This window comes from Phycodurus eques, chromosome 8 (assembly GCF_024500275.1).
Source record: "Phycodurus eques isolate BA_2022a chromosome 8, UOR_Pequ_1.1, whole genome shotgun sequence".
Lineage (NCBI taxonomy): Eukaryota > Metazoa > Chordata > Actinopteri > Syngnathiformes > Syngnathidae > Phycodurus > Phycodurus eques.
The window spans coordinates 3,927,190-3,944,672 of record NC_084532.1 but is presented as its reverse complement, the minus strand read 5'-3'; the positions used below and the strand labels follow the sequence as shown (position 1 = coordinate 3,944,672).

Sequence of the window (17,483 nt, the reverse complement as noted above, 5' to 3'; positions counted from 1 at the left end):
GGACGCTTTCACGTTGTGTAGAAGTCTGACGTGCTCCGTCCTGCTCCGAGCCTCAGGCTACACCGTGCGGAACGTCAGTGAAGTCAATTGGGTGAATGTGAAACAATAAAATACGTCTGTGCCAACATTGAGGCAGCTAACAAATAAATGGTGGTTTGCACTCTTGCACTGAGCTGATGACAGACAAATAAAATATTAATTAATTTACCATACTGGAAAGAAAGTAGAAAGAGGTGCATTACAAGCTTAACGTTGAGCTAAAACTTCACCAAAGGTGAAACGAGCAACTTTACATCACAATGAATTGGGACAAAATTCACATAGACGTTTTCTCACAGTATCGCGAACACTGCTAACCTCGTGGCTCATTAGTAGGTAGGTAAAGGAATCGACGTTTTACAGAGCATTTGGTTCCATTAGTTATAACCTTCACATATAAACCATTTGACGTGATAAAACAGTTGCAAATAACCATTTTAACAATGCTATATTTAACTTTTAGCTGAAACATTAATTCATGAATATTAAGTCAGTTGGATTAGTTACACACACATTGCCTTTTAGTTAATAGGTTTTATATTGATACTGATTATAAAGAACCCTGAGTCAAATGTTAATTTTCGTCTATGCTCCGGGCTGCTAAGAAAATTGATGTTCATAATGCATTGTTTGGAACCAGAATCGGGACGGGAATCACACAGATTCAAACGATGCCCAACTGTAGTCACCACACAGGCCCCCCCAAAATTCACCATAACTCAAGTGAACAGTGAACAGTCAATCATGAACTGTTTCAAGCGAAAGAGTGAACGTGATGGACGGCGGATTAAGCAGCCAAAACTCCTACGCTTAGCAGGACGGGGTTCAGGAGCCCTGGGTAAGTCCGGAGTCAGGGTCGGAACCAGAGCCAGGTATACCACTGAGGACGTAGCGTATATTTCAAGATGGCGCCTACCAGTGTGGTCGTCTTGGTAACGCGCTCTCTAGTATTGTCTTTGTTTTTGTGTTTTTCGTCCGTCTTTGGAGACCTTACACGACTCACTTACACAAGGGGAGACCTGCTAACCATCAAGGAGGCTACTCCGGACTTTCTGTCACCAACTTTCGAAAATCCGCTCAGTTTTTTCCCCGAGTTACTCACCGGAGCGGCGTCCGCGGTTTTCGGCGCATGGAGGCGGAAGCGGCGCCACAGAGGAAAACGAGCCGGTATTCAGGTGAAACTCCGCAAGAGAGGACACAGATTGCCGTTCCCGTCGATCCACCTCGCGAATGTACGCTCCCTACCCAACAAAATGGACGAGCTTCATCTTCTGTTAAAGACCAGTAAAGACTTCGGACGTTCCGTGGCCATGTGCTTCACGGAGACCTGGCTTTGCGACGCTGTACCCGATGGCGCCGTCATGCTTCCCGGCTTCAACATTCATCAAGCGGACCGCGACATGGAATCATCGGGGAAAACAAAGGGCGGCGGAATATGCCTCCATATCAACGAAAAATGGTGTAAGGACGTCACGGTGCTCAGCACACACTGCAGCCCGCATTTGGAGTCGCTGTTTTTGAACTGTAAACCATTCTACTCCCCACGTGAGTTTGCATTGTTTATACTGGCTGGAGTCTATATTACACCGCAAGCTAACACGAACGCCGCATTGCTAACGCTCGCCAAACAAGTCAACAAAATTTAAAAAAAAACACCCGGACTCACCCCTCATTATTCTCGGGGACTTTAACAAAGCTAAACTCAACCACGAACTCCCTAAATACAAGCAGCACATCGACTATCCTACCAGGGAAAATAATACTTTAGACCACTGCTACACTACGATAAAAAACGCATACCGTGCTATACCTCGTGCAGCCCTGGGCTCGTCTGATCACTGCTTAATTCACTTAATACCGACGTACAAGCAAGAACTTAAATGTGCGAAGCCTACAGTGAAAACAGTCAAAAAGTGGACCAATGAAGCCAAGATGGAACTTCAAAGCTGTTTAGACTGCACAGACTGGCGTGTCTTTGAAAATTCAGCTGGCAGTCTAGATGAATATACGGGCACTGTCACATCGTATATTAGTTTCTGTGAAGATGTGTGTGTACCAAAAAAATTATTTCGCACATTCAATAACAACAAACCGTGGTTCACTGCCAAACTTAACAACTTCGCCAAGCTAAGGAGGGCGCATATCAGAGCGGAGACAGGGCCCTGTAAAATCGCACTAGGAACCAGATGACTAAAGAAATTAACATTGCAAAGAGGATCTATGCAGCAAAGTTGGAAAAACAGTTTAGCGCGAACGACTCAAAATCAGTCTGGCATGCATTCCAATCGCTGACTAATTACAAGCGACGATCCCCCCAAGCTGAGAACAATAGCACACTAGCCAACGACTTGAATACCTTCTATTGCAGATTTGAAAAGGACAGTTCACTCCACACACCCACCCGGCCGCACCCTCGACCACAACCACACCTCTGACTTCTGCGTTAACCATCCATGAACAGGATGTGAGACGCATCTTCAAACAACAGAAGATCAACAAAGCGGCAGGACCGGACCATGTGTCCCCATTCTGCCTCAAAGTCTACGCGGACCAGCTCGCTCCAGTCTTCACTCAGATCTTCAACAGATCTTTGGAAATGTGCGAAGTTCCATCCTGTTTCAAACGCTCCACCATCATTCCAGTCCCCAAGAAACCTGCAATCTCTGGTCTGAATGACTACAGGCCTGTCGCTTTGACATCTGTGGTCATGAAGTCCTTTGAACGTCTCGTGCTGGACCACCTCAAGAGTGTCACAGGTCCCCTGCTGGACCCCCTGCAGTTTGCCTACCAAGCGAACAGGTCTGCGGATGATGCAGTCAACATGGGACTGCACTTCATCCTAGAACACCACGACAGTGCAGGGACCTACGCGAGGATCCTGTTCGTGGACTTCAGCTCAGCGTTCAACACCATCATCCCTGAACTCCTTTCAACCAAGCTTTTCCAGCTCAGCGTCTCACCTGCCATCTGCCAGTGGATTTACAGCTTTCTGACGGGCAGGACACAGCAGGGGGAGGCCACCTCATCCACACGCAGCATCAGCACTGGGGCGCCCCAAGGTTGTGTCCTCTCTGCGCTGCTCTTCTCTCTCTACACGAACGACTGCACCTCAGCGAACCCAACTGTCAACTGTCAAGCTCCTGAAGTTTGCAGATGACACCACTGTCATCGGCCTCATCAAGGACGGTGACGAGTCTGCATATCGACAGGAAGCGGAGCGGGTGGAGCTGTGGTGCGGCCGACACAACCTGGAGCTGAACACGCTCAAGACGGTAGAGATGATCGTGGACTTCAGGAGGCATCCTTCGCCACAGCTGCCCCTCACGTTGTCCAGCTGCCTTGTGTCAACCGTTGAGACCTTCAAGTTCCTGGGAATTACAATCTCTCAGGACCTGAAGTGGGCGACCAACATCAACTCCGTCCTCAAAAAGGCCCAGCAGAGGATGTACTTCCTGCGGCTTCTGAGAAAGCACGGCCTGCCACCGGAGCTGCTGAGACAGTTCTACACAGCGGTCATCGAATCAGTCCTGTGTTCTTCCATCACAGTCTGGTTTGGTGCTGCTACAAAAAAGGACAAACTCCGACTGCAACGGACAATCAAAACTGCTGAAAGGATTGTCGGTACCCCCCTACCCACCATTGAGGACTTGCACGCTGCCAGAACTAAGACAAGGGTGTGCAAAATCCTCTCGGACCGTCTGCACCCCGGTCACCAGCTCTTCCAGCTCCTTCCCTCAGGTAGGCGCTACCGATCAACGCAAACTAGAACTAGTAGACATTCCAACAGCTTCTTCTTCTTCAACAGCTTCTTCTTCCCTCTTGCGATCAACTTCTTAATAATTATAATTCCTATAATTCCATTACAATAAGCTAGCAATTTTTTGACTTGAGTTCGTTGTCACATTTCTGTGGGGCCAATTATGTATTACTCGTGCACTCACTGTAGTAGTCTCGCCGTGCTGCACTATTTGCATATACTGGCCACTCATGCCAGAGTAGCATCTGCTCCATTTGCACACTGATTGAGGAGTATCTGTAACATTTGCACCACCAACATTGTCCCAGATGATCGCACTACTCGTCACTTTAAACCGCATACACTCCTTGAAGTCTCAGCGCCCTTTGCACAATGGGCATTGCACCGGACTATTGCAATATTAGTCATTCGAACTTCTCTAAGTGCTAGAGGACTCTGCATCTTTTTGCACAATTGTTTTTTGTCAATGTCTTTGTCTCCAAAGTGTTCTGTAAATTGACTGTCTGTTGTACTGGAGCGGCTGCAACTACCGGAGACAAATTCCTTGTGTGTTTTGGACATACTTGGCAAATAAAGATGATTCTGATTCTGATTCTGATATATATTAGTGGTGTAACACTTCATTCATTATATCGATGTATAGTCCTACGATCCAACTGGATCGATCTGTGTAAATGTCCATCCATCCATCCATTTTCTGTACTGCTTATCCTCACTCGGGTCGCGGGCGTGCTGGAGCCTATCCCAGCTACCTTCGGGCGAGAGGCGGGGTACGCCCAGAACTGGTCGCCAGCCAATTGCAGGGCATATATAAACAAGCAACTATTTGTACTCACATACACACCTACGGGTAATTTAGTGTCTAGCATACATGTTTTTGGGATGTGGGAGGAAACCGGAGTACCCGAAGAAAACCCACGCAGGCACGGCGAGAACATGCAAATTCCACACAGGCGGGGCTGGGATTTGAACCCCGATCCTCAGAACTGTGAGGCAGATGTGCTTACCAGTCATCAACCTTGCCGCCTGACGTAAATATATTGATTTAAATTGTTTTAAAAGCTAATCAATCAATTGTATCGATAGTGAGAAATAATATATATATTTATATATATATATATATATATATATATATATATATATATATATATATATATATATATATAATATTGACATCTTCTTGACTTGGCGAAGCTCGTTTGCTTGCTTCCTCCACTTGCGAACCATGGATTTGTTGATCTTGAATTCTCTCGCGGCTGCTCGATTTCCATGTTCCTCCGCGTAACTGATAGCTTGCAGTTTAAAGTCTGCTTCGTAAGTGTGTCTCTTCGTACGTGTCATTTTCGGGGGGCCTTAGCCAAACCGATGTTGTTTTGCACAATGGACATAACGGTGCTATATACCGACTGGGGGTGTGCCTTTAGCATCCTCTTTCCTTCCCCCTTTAACGTCTGCATGCTGTCCTCAGTCACGTCCGCCTTTCCTCTATATAAGCAGCGTGTCGGCAGGAAATGCTCCCAGTTAAGTCAAGCGGAGCGCTCATCAAAGTCACACAACATTTATAGATTTTGGAACTCGGTGCACACACAAGGCGCGCTGAATTATAAGACTTTTAAGTGCACCTTATGGTCGTGAAAATACGGTAATTAAAATTAGAGCCATTATTCAACTGTCAGGTCATACAGACAACTTTTTTCTACTGCAAACTCTACCTTTAGGTGGCCGTGTGTGTCTTGACTGTTGGAATCAGCAGCATTACTTCGGAAAAAAACTGCACAATGATTCTGTGTGACGTGCACTCATACACGAATGGCCGTTGCACAGCATTGAACTATTTTCATGCTGGTTTTTCTTTATTTTTGGATGATTTAATTGTACAATACCTTAATAAAGGAGTATCTATTCTATGTCCTCACCGACAATGTGAATGTCATTAAGGGGGATTGGAAAATATTGGCTTTTTGATTGAAGTGGTGGAACCAAATTGACCGAAAGGTTTGCTTTAAATGAACGTATTCATAAAGCGTTTTCCTTTCATTTCTGCTTCCTTCACTATTTCTTTCATAATAATTTATAGCAGACTACTTGTTTCATTATGATGATATAAAAATATTATTTCCACAGGACAGTAGCAGTCAAAAGATGTAATGAAAGCTTAAAATTAAATTTGACATTGTTTTATTTTCTAGTTCATAGACATTCAACAATATATTGAAGGAAATGATTTCCTGTATTGTTTCTCTCTCTGTGGTTTCCTTTCTTACATGTCTTTTACTGACTGTAATCTGATGACTGTTATATATATATGCATGCATGTGATTAAATGATTTCTCCTTCTCGTATTTATTCGTATCTCCTTGAACTATATCATAAATGGTTTCTGCACCGGGTTGATTCATAATGCCTGATCACATTTCCTGTGGCCCTCTGGCTAATGTGCTTTTGTCGATCTCTGGGGACGGTAAGTAAAATGCTTGTGCATGCAGGCTGGCTTCAAGGTTATACCTGCTCTGCCAGATTTTGAGGCTCCATCTGATTCCAAAAGCCAATATTTTGTTCCTTCTTTTATCTGGCCAGGACAATGTATCACTCCGACATGTGTATGTGGTGCCAGACTGCACTCAAAGCCATTAAGGTTCTCTCACCTGTTCCCCGATACATCATGAATCAGGGGCATTTTTGTGATTATACAAAAATGGCTCAATATGCTTTACTTCTTGAGAGGTTCAAATAGTCTGAAATATGATCGCTTTGTGTTTTATTGCTTGCCTTTCGAGAAACCTTTCTCTCCGTGAGGTAAGACCTTACATCTCGAGTGAATTGAATACCACCTGATCTTCACTTCACCATTGTTCCATTCCTGCTTCATTTTAATTGTGCACGTATTCTATCATAACGTATTGCTTGTCTATTGCAAGATAGATTCCCAAAACCAATGTGCCATTTAGGTATTTTATGTATACTCATGGCATCAATCATGTCACAATGGCATCTTGCTCTTAAAGAAATCATCCAGCTTTTAGGCACTGTAAATCTTTAAGTGTTCTTTTCTGTGGAGAGTGCCAACTATAATCTGCATCTTTCAAAACACTGCTTCAAACAATCATTGCCTCGCAACAATTTGCTGAATATGCATCATTCCAAAATTCCTCAGCACCAGAATATAGTAAGAGGACATCATCGACATCGTGTTGTTGAGATTGAGACTGATTGATCGGTATCAATGTATATAAACTCTGTTTAATCCTGCCATGCATGTATTTTACTCCTCCTCTCTCTATCCACAGTTGATCAAAGCATGTTTGAGAATTCTGTTGCCCAGCAACAGAGTCCCCAGACCTCTAGGCAAGGCCAGCCCTCGACCAAACGAACCCCAGCATCCCCTAACTCTAACCTGGGTGTTGGTTCCTCGGATTCTCCTTCCTCTGGGGGCCAACAGAGACTGAAAAATGCGATTAATCTGGGCAAGGCTGTCGGGGCAAAGGTTAGCATTGCACAAGAAATGTATTTCTTTAAACTCTAGCATAAAACAGGAAGTCCACGATTTACGAACGAGTTCCGTTCCTACGCTGGAGACGTCGGATTTCACCGTTAAAGTCGAAATTTACGGGTATTGTCCCACGTGACTGTGACAGACGGATCAGTGTGTGTGGGCGTGTGCGTCGATGTGTGAGTGAGATGGGACTGTGCAGGCGTCGTCCGGCAGGACTGTGAAGGAGGAAGGAGTGCGCGCCAGTGCGAGTGTGTACAGTGGCAAATGTAGTGACGACGCCCGGGGAAGAGTAGCGATTAGCGGAGGACCCGTTGACGTTGAATGTGCAGAAGAGCTAATAAAGCCATTAAAGCAGCAAATCGGCCCTTATTGTTCCCGCCACCCAGCTCAGCTGTGCAACGAGAGAAGGGAGTTGACCCCTGCGTCTCCCGACCACGGTCAGGTGACCATAGCAGGAAAGGTTAACACTTTGTATAAAGAAACTAAAATACATTAAAATAAAAAAATAAGATGCTGTACTTACCATTACTGCTGAGAGTGTGAAAAAAGGAGGGCGAAAAAGACAAAGATACTCCCGCCGCACAAACAGACTAGCACTATGCACTAGCTAAGCAGAAATGGCGGACGAGGCACGGGCGTCGTAAAGTCGAAACGTCGTAGGTTCGAGTGCGTCGTAACTCGAGGACTTCCTGTAGGAAGGTAAAACTGAGCCACTTGACACTTACTACTTCCTTCATTTAAGATGAATGACCTGTTGAGGAGAAAGGAATCGAGCCATGTTGGGGACATTGGGGTCACCGAGGTCAACAAGAACGCTGGTGCTGTGTGGAGTTGCATGGACCAACTCAACCAAAATTCTGCAAACAGGTATTACGCTTATTTCATTGTTATTGTGTGATAAAATTAGTTTCATAACACTTTCAGTATTATATCATAAAAAGGTTTCCGCAGCAGCCTTAAAAGTATCAAATTAGATTATTATTATTTTTTATTATTCTTATTATTCTTAAATAATTTTATAACGGTCGTTAGTTTTTTTTTTCACTACAAAAAAATTAAACTAAAATCACTAACTCTAACAAATGTAGCCTCACTTCACCAATCCCCAAACATCATCACCTTCTGTCTCTGATTAGTTGTTATTCTGGCGCAGTGGTTTGTTTAAAAAAGAAAAGAGGTACAACATTGGGCTAGAGAGAGATTGTTTTTTTTTTCACAGATGGTTTGACTAATCTACTACTGTCAGGTGTAGACTGATATTTTTAAGACACATGATTTCTTTTTCTTTTTTTCCTTCCCCGGTCCTGTTCGGCTGTTAGGCCAAGCAGAAAGGAAGATCTGAATCCCTTTTGGGCCGGAGCAGTTCTACTGTGTCACAGTGGACTTTTTAAGATGTCACTGTGGTTTCTTTGGATTCTGCTGGATATTTATTGAGAATTGCAGTCGTTCAATCAATCAGAACAAAGTTATTAAAGGGGAGTGACAGAAAAAAGAAAGCAGAGAGAATTAAAAGGTATATAGGAAAAGAAGACAAGAAAAAGCCAACACACTAGCTGTAAACAAGAATTTTATTGCTGCAACACGTTCCAAAAAAGCTGGGACAGGCTCATGTTTACCACTGTATTACAGCACCTTTTCTTTTAACAACATTCAATAAACGTTTGGGAACTGAGGACACAAATTGTTGAAACTTTGTAGATGAAATTATTTCCCATTCTTGCTCGATGTACAGCTTCAGCTGTTCAACAGTCCGGGGTCTCCGTTGTTGTATCTTAAGCTTCATAATGCGCCACACATTTTCGATGGACTGGACTGCAGGCAGGCCAGTCTAGTACCCGCACTCTGTAGTAACACGTGGAGAATGTGGTTTGGCATTGTCTTGCTGAAATAAGCAGGGGTGTCCATGAAAAAGACGTTGCTTGGATGGCAGCATATGTTTCTCCAAAACCTGTATGTACCTTTCAGCATTAATGGTGCCTTCACAGATGTGTAAGTTACCCATGCCATTGGCACTAACACAGCCCCATACCATCACAGATGCTGGCTTTTGAACTTTGCGTCCATAACAGTCCAGATGGCTCTTTTCCTCTTTGGCCACGACGTGCACAATTTCCAAAAACAATTAGAAATGTGGACTCATCGGACCACAGAACACTTTTCCACTTTGCATCAGTCCATCTTAGATGAGCTCGGGCCCAGAGACATTGGTTTTCTGAAGTGTTCCTGAGCCCTTGTGGTGACATTGATGTCGGTTTTTGATGCAGTGCCGCCTGAGGGATCGAAAGTCACGGGCATTCAATGTTGGTTTTCGGCCTTTCCGCTTACATGCAGTGATTTCTCCCGATTCTCTGAACCTTTTGATGATGATATGGACCGTAGGTGATGAAATCCCTAAATTTCTTGCAATTGTCCATTGTTCTTAAACTGTTCGACTCTTTTCTCACGCAATTGTTCTCAAAGAGGTGAACCTTGCCCATCTTTGCTTGTGAATGACTGAGCAATTCAGGGAAGCTCATTTTTTACCCAATCATGCCACCCACCTGTTCCCAATTAGCCTGTTCACCTGTGGGATGTTCCAAACAGGTGTTTGATGAGCATTCCTCAACTTTCTCAGTCTTTTTTGTCACCTTTCACAGCTTTTTTAGAACATGTTGCAGCCATAAAATTCTAAATTAATGATTATTTGCTAAAAACAATATCTATATATAAAAAGTTTATCAGTTTGAACATTAAATATTTTGTCTTTGTAGTGTATTCAATTAAATATAGGGTGAACATGATTGAACATGAAATCATTGTATTCTGTTTTTATCCTGTTTAACACAATGTCCCAACTTCATTGGAATTGGGGTTGTATAACTAGTACAATGACACAATGGATTCGAGTGTTGTATGTGTCAGTAGTGCTACACCCTGTGAGGGAAGGACAATATAGGATTGGAAAGGGCAGGACAGGGACAGGAGGGGAAGCATGCCGGAGAGGGGTCATGGACCCGGCTGTACAACTGAAGTGTGGTGGGAGTGGCTATGTAAATTATAAACATCTGTAGGACCAGAGTGTAAGTGAGGGGATACCCAAGAAATTCGCATAGTTATAAATTATTTGTCGCAATAAGGACGGGCCCAGGAGTCCACCTAAGAGCGGCCCGGTGGACGGAACACCTCCCACACCGAAGGATCCAAGCTGGTCTGCAGTGCTCATACTGTATTTGAATAAAATACATAAACAACTAGCGGCACGGTGGGCGACTGGTTAGAGCGTCTGCCTCACAGTTCCGAGGGCCGAGGTTGAATCCCCGGTCCCGCCTGTGTGGAGTTTGCATGTTCTCCCCATGCCTGCATGGGTTTTCTCCGGGCACTCCGGTTAATTGAATACTCTAAATTGCCCGTAGGTGTGAATGTGAGTGTGAATGGTTGTTTCTTTCTATGTCAGAAAATAGATGGATGGATGGATGGATGGATGGATGGATGGACATAAACAACTATAGGAGCTTTAATAAAACAAAGATTCACCACTTTTTGGTGCTAGCTGTATTTGATGACCATGTTTGACCCAGCATTCTTCAACCTCCCAGCATAGAGTCCACTTGCTGGATTAAATAAGAACAATTCCATGTTGACAAGGGTTGGGAATCTCTCGCTGAGTAGTGATGAACTATGCATCTTGAATTAATGCATTTTTCCCTATATATAATATATATATATATATATATATATATATATATATATATATATATGACAACTTGAAACAGTATTTGTAATTGGCTGTATTTCTACAATTACAAATTAAAACAACACATACATTTACTTGGATTATCTTGGAACAAGAGATGAAGAAATGACAGTAGAATGTAACATTTGCCATCAAAAAGCCAACAGTGGTGCTTCAATTGTGTGTACTATGTGCTATTATTATTATGTACTATTATTGGGGAAAAAATCATAAGTGTAATTAAGATATTAATGGTGATTTGAATGAGGCAGCCGAGAACATCGTGTAAACCTAGCATTAGATCATTCAGAAGCTCCAAAATTACAGTGACGATAAGTCACAATCATTTTTGTTTCTGGCATTTCAAAATGTTTACATCAGCGGAAAAGTTTCAGCTTCCACATCAAGTTAACATGAATAATAAAATTTGTACCTGTTGTTACACACAAATTTAGCGAATTAGGTTCTATGTGTCGGTCCTGTAATTGAACTTCCACATTTAGAATAGTATTGATTATGTAATGAAAGTGTTGTTCTCTTCTTTTGGGGTGGCTGCTAATGTTTTATTTTCTTTGTCCAACACACTCCACTTTCAGTCACTTTTCCTTTGACTCCATCCCTCGGCTGGACCCACCACCCCCATCGGGAAAGAAGCGCCTTCCTCGGGCATTAAAGACCACCCAGGATATGATGATCTCCTCTGACCCAGTGGTCTCTTCTCTGGATGCTGCAGATTTGTCCTCTTCAATCTCCTCCCCCAATAAGACACCCCTTATCACCAAGGAGGAGCCTCGAAGCACAGAGGATGTGCAGAAGAGTGAGCTTGACGACGGGTCAACAGATATCCACTCTGCTGTTCAACAAGCTGATAAAACATCTGCAGTTGAAGAGACAGAGATATTGGAAAGCAATGGAAAGGTGGATGCTGTGATATCTGAAGAAGAATCAAGTGGAGGATATGCAGAGGAACACCAGCTCCATATATCTGTACCAGACCTCATCAACAAAGATCCTCCATTAGTGGAGCCCAGAGCTAAAACCGGCGATGTCTGGCAGAAGCCACCAGATCTGGACTCCAGGCTGGCCTCCACCCCATGCTCTGGGAAAACTCACTGCCGCATCAGCCTGAGCGAGGAGGTCTTGATGGCAAACAGCAAGAAAGACAACGAAGTGAGTCTCGAGGACACAGAGCCACACCCGGATCTGCTGTCCTTTGATTAAGTCCAAGATACCATTGCAGTATGATCGTCATTGGTCTTCATTTTCACTCAGTGACCAAGGACACACAAACCAATTAAAATGCACTCCAAGCAAACGATTTTAGAAGATGGGCCATCCTGCTCCAGGGTTATTTGGAAAAGGGAACAAGTGAGTTGAGAAACCATAAGAGACCAAATGTGTTTTTCATGTGCTTTTGTAACATTTACTAGCCATTTAGAGTCAAAGTACAGCTTTCCAGGGCTGTTCGTTTTCTGGAAAACATCGTCCATGTGAAAGAATATAAAACAAAAAGTTGTGAAGGTGAAAAACTGTATGTTTGAAAATGATGAATGACTGCATTTTAACCACTTTTGTTTTTACTGACATATCTGATTCAGTAATGAAGTAATGTAATGCAACACTGAATAATACAAATTTAATGAAAAAACACCATTAGGTGAGAGTTTTAGGAAAAGTTTTAGGAAACTAGTCCCCTCTTATTTGTTTCCTTTTTTTTTTTTTGATTACACACAAAACAATGATAACAAACAAATTAATAGGCAACTAACTAACATTCAAAAGTATTTGTAGTGTATGATTGGATTCAACAAAGTAGTACTAAAATATAATGGAGATGTTTCATTGAGGAGAATTCCAGAACTGGCTTCACTAAAATTAGTTTGCCATGCAAAAACTAGTTCATAGCTGAATGGACTAATGGATAAACGAATGTATAGAAAGTGATTTTATGAAAATGGTGTTTTAAGGAGAAAATGGCAGACCAAAGACATGATTGCCTTAATTTGTGTTTGTCATATTATTTTCTACATGTTGTCTGAGTGTAATTAATAGAAGAGAAGTAATAATTAATGCTAGAGACTTTCTCAATCCTGATTTTATTCAGCTTGTTTGCAGCCATTTTGTTCTTTCTATCGCCACCAAGGGATTTGTCAAGTTTTTTGTTCCGTTCAAGCTTTCACAGTTGAGTTCACTTCAGAACATTTCTTTACTCCCTCAATGAATGTCTTATATTGATTTTCTGACAGTGTTATTATCTGTGGATGATATTTCTCTGGGATGTTCTCAATGTATAATGGTGGAACTGGAGAAATATACATACAGTATATATGTAGGGATTTACATATTTTTACTATGTACTGTTATAAAAGAGGACCAAAGCACACTACATGTTTCCATTTAGCTTGCATACTATTTTTATATTTCACCTCTTGTTGTACATCTTTGGCCCTGGAAAAGTCTCAAACACAGGTCTCAAACTCAATGCACGGGGGCCAGGTTTGGCCCCCCACATCAGTTTATGTGGACTGCTAACGCAATCCATGTTTCTTACTGAAATCTCTCCCACAATTTCAAATTTGTCTTATGTAACAAATAGGGTTGGGAACCATAAACCGATGCGACGGGATATCCGTTCGTAAAGGCGAGAGATACGACTTTGGATACAAAATCCACCAGGAATCCTTCAATACATCAATTGTAGGGCTGTGGACCGGATATCACAAGGATAGGAATCGGTGGCGTGAGGCTTTATCGTTTTCATCTTGTAGAAAAGTGCGAGGTCTCACCTTGTGTTCCGCAGGTAACGGTTTACAACCAAATACAGTGGTGGATACTGGCGACACTACGTGTTTAACGACATTTCTCCGTAGCGTCACTATTTCAACATCAAATAACTTTGAAGTAGTTGAAGCTAGGCCGGCACGGTGACCGACTGATTAGCACATCTGCCTCACAGGTCTGGGGACAGGGGTTCAAATCCCGGCCTCGCCGTGTGCAGTTTGCATGTTCTCCCCGTGCCTGGGTGGGATTTCTCCGGGAACTCCGGTTTCCTCCCACATCCCAAAAACATGCGTGGTAGGTTGATTGAGGACTCTAAATTGCCCGTAGAAGTGAATGTGTGTGCGAATGGTTATTTGTTTCTATGTGCCCTGCGATTGGTTGGCGACCGGTTCAGGGTGTACCCCGCCTCCCGCCCGAAGATAGCTGGGATAGGCTCCAGCAGCCCACGACCCTAGTGAGGAGAAGCGGTAAAGAAAGTGGATGGATGGATAGTTGAAGCTTCTTTCGTGGTCGATAGATAAGTAACGTTCCGCCAGTAGTTGTAAACAGTGAATGCAACGTCAGGTTACGTACCTTATCTCAAGTCCGCTGAAAATGCGATTGTAAACATGCAGACAATATGGCAAAGGTTGGTACGTCTCGGCCATTTTTTTGGGCCGTAATTTGGCAAACTAATGCTTCTTCTGGAGTCCTCGCAGTCCACTTATACGTTCGTGTTGGTACTGTGCCACCCTAAAAAGAAACTTCCGAGAGGACACACAGCCAGGTATGTCCCGAAGCTGACGCAAAAATCGCCAGTTGAAGTACGCTAGTCATCACGACTTAAACGATAAAAAAGTCAGTCAGCTCTCAGCAAGCACCAAAAAAAAAAGCAGTGCGTGTGTGCAGTGACGGTCCGAGCTTGAATGGCACAGTTTGCGAGACTCCCCATGGCTATTTAAATATTGTTTGTGCAGTTTGTGAAGAGAAAAATATTCGAAAAGAATTTTTGTATTGTTGTTTTCTATTTAAATAATTACTTTTTTTTTTTTTAAAGTTTTTTTTACAGTGCCATAAAGCAACAATGCTTAGGGTTAAGTGGTCTTTTTTTTTTTTTTTAAATACGGTTAGACAAATGTCATTTTCAAATGTTATCACATTTTTTCTGCACTGAAACGAATCGAGGATCTTTTCGCTCCCTTACTGAATCGAATCGTTCCGCCCGTAAAGATATCGTTATTGAATCGAATCGCTACTTGTGTATCTAGATCTCTATCGAATTGCCCTCATGCCAGAGATTCCCAACCCTCCTAACAAATACTAACACTGAGATATTACAAAAAATTTTCTTCCGAAGCCCCTTTCTGTAACTCGATGAATAGTTCAACTTCTGCTGATTTCAAAACTAGTTAGTTAGGCTCCAGCACGCCCGCGACCCTAGTGAGGTTAAGTGGTACAGAAGATGGACGGTTGGATGGTTTCACAGTCATAACGGCCGTTGATACCGTAACTATAGTGGGGCCCGCGACAAAAATGAATTTGGCACCACTGATCTAAACAGTTAGCAGGAGCCCAATAATGAGCTGTATCTGTGCATTAATGTAGATGATGCCTTTGGGAGACACAAATTTGAGCTGTAAACAGTGCACACAGATTCCAAACCCCTGTAAATGACAAAGTGAGGTGCTGAACTGGCCTCTCAAAATAACCAGTGGTCCTTAAAGGGACTTTTTGACCTCTTAAACTACCAAAGATTCCTGAAAGACGCAGAGCCAACTGTCGTTAGGGTAGTGGCCGGCTCAATAAAAGGAATGCAGAGCTGGACTCCGTTCGAGAAAAGGCACTATTTTTCAATTTATACTCTCTCTATTTCTATCTTCTGTCTTTGTCATGCAAGCTGCCCTGTCCCGAAAAGTCTTTAACTTTATACCCCATATGGCTCATTCACATAAGCACTCACAGTTCAAGAGTTGTAACTCAGCTGACGTTCCAGTCTGTTTTATGGCCACACTCACAAACCTTTCTAGTAGCTGGCCTTGCTTAAAAACCTATCTCTCCCTGCAAATTGTGAAAAAAATAAAAATATATATATATATATATATATATATATAATATATATATATATATATATATTATATATATATATATATATATATATATTATATATATATATATATACACACACACACACACACACACACACATAGTGGGTACGGAAAGTATTCAGACCCCCTTAAATTGTTCACTCTTTGTTATATTGGAGCTATTTGCTAAAATCATTGCACTTCTTTTTTCCCCTCATTAACGCACACACAGCACCCCATATCGACAGAAAAAAACTAAATTGTTAAGGTTTTTGCGGCTTTATTAAAAAAGAAAAACTGAAATATCACACAGCCACAGCCGTATTCAGACCCTTTGCTCAGTATTTAGTAGAAGCACCCTTTTGAGCTAATACAGCCATGAGTCTTTTTGGGAAGGATGCAACAGGTTTTTTACACCTGGATTTGGGGATCCTCTGCCATTCCTCCCTGCTGATCCTCTCCAGTTCTGTCAGGTTGGATGGTGAATGTTGGTAGACAGCCATTTTCAGGTCTCTCCAGAGATGCTCAATTGGGTTTAAGTCAGGACTCTGGCTGGGCCATTCAAAACAGTCACAGGAGTTGTTCTGATGCCACTCCTTCGTTATTTTAGCTGTGTGTTTAGGGTCGTTGTCCTGTTGGAAGGTGGACCTTCGGCCCAGTTTGAGGTCCTGAGCACTCTGGAGAAGGTTTTCATCCAGGGTATCCCTGTACTTGGCCTGCATTCATCTTTCCTTCAATTGCAACCAGTTTCCCTGTCCCTGCAGCTGAAAACCACTCCCACAGCATGATGCTGCCACCACCATGCTTCACTCTTGGGACTGTATTGGACAGGTGATGAGCAGTGCCTGGTTTTCTCCACACATGCCGCTTAGAATTAAGGCCAAAAAGTTCTATCTTGGTCTCATCAGACCAGAGAATCCTATTTTTCACCATCTTGGAGTCCTTCAGGTGTTTTTATTTAGCAAACTTCATGTTTCTTGCACTGACGAGTGGCTTCCGTCGGGCCTCTCTGCCCTAAAGCCCCGACTGGTCGAGGGCTGCAGTGATGGTTGATTTTCTAGAATTTTCTCCCATCTCCCGACTGCATCTCTGGAGCTGTCACTACGGGGTGCTGTGTGTACATTAATGAGGACAAAAAATATACTAATATATACTATATATATATATATATATATATATATATATATACTAAATATACTAAAATATATATAAACTAATACTTTCCGTACCCACTGTGTGTGTGTGTGTGAGTGTGTCTATGCAAGAAAGCCATATATGTGTATATATATGTATACATACATATATATAGCCTTAGCGCAGGGGGTAATCACTGGTCATATGGGTGAAGCAGGCATTAGAAATCTTTTAATCCAGTGCATATAAAACTACACTGACACACTGTCACCAGCTAGCTGCTTGTAATTAAAAAAAAAAAAAAAAAGCAGTGAGACTCCAAGTGGTTGCTCTGATTGTGTCAAAATGTCTCAATTACTTGAATCATGAAAAGACACAAGTGACCACATTGTTGTTTTTAATCTTTATAGAAACCAGTGACCAGTCTTTTTTGTACTTACAGTGAAGCAATATTCATGTCCATTTCGTATGAAAAAAAGTGTTATTCTCCTATCTGTGAGTATG

General features: G+C 42.6%; 1 protein-coding gene across 6 annotated transcripts in view; it reads left to right on the top strand.

Annotated features, from left to right (window-relative positions):
• Positions 1-17,483, top strand: part of LOC133406105 (carboxyl-terminal PDZ ligand of neuronal nitric oxide synthase protein-like) — a 137,089-nt gene that overhangs the window by 116,718 nt on the left and 2,888 nt on the right. For 4 of the 6 annotated variants that reach the window (XM_061683410.1, XM_061683412.1, XM_061683409.1 and 1 more), the window contains 3 exons: positions 7,084-7,280; positions 8,032-8,156; positions 11,598-15,832. In XM_061683410.1, the coding sequence (XP_061539394.1) occupies positions 7,084-7,280; positions 8,032-8,156; positions 11,598-12,222 (947 nt within the window). In that variant the 3' untranslated portion in view covers positions 12,223-15,832. Of the gene's footprint in view, positions 1-7,083; positions 7,281-8,031; positions 8,157-11,597; positions 15,833-17,483 lie in introns of those variants that run through there. The other 2 variants (XM_061683411.1, XR_009769026.1) reach the window with 2 other exon arrangements.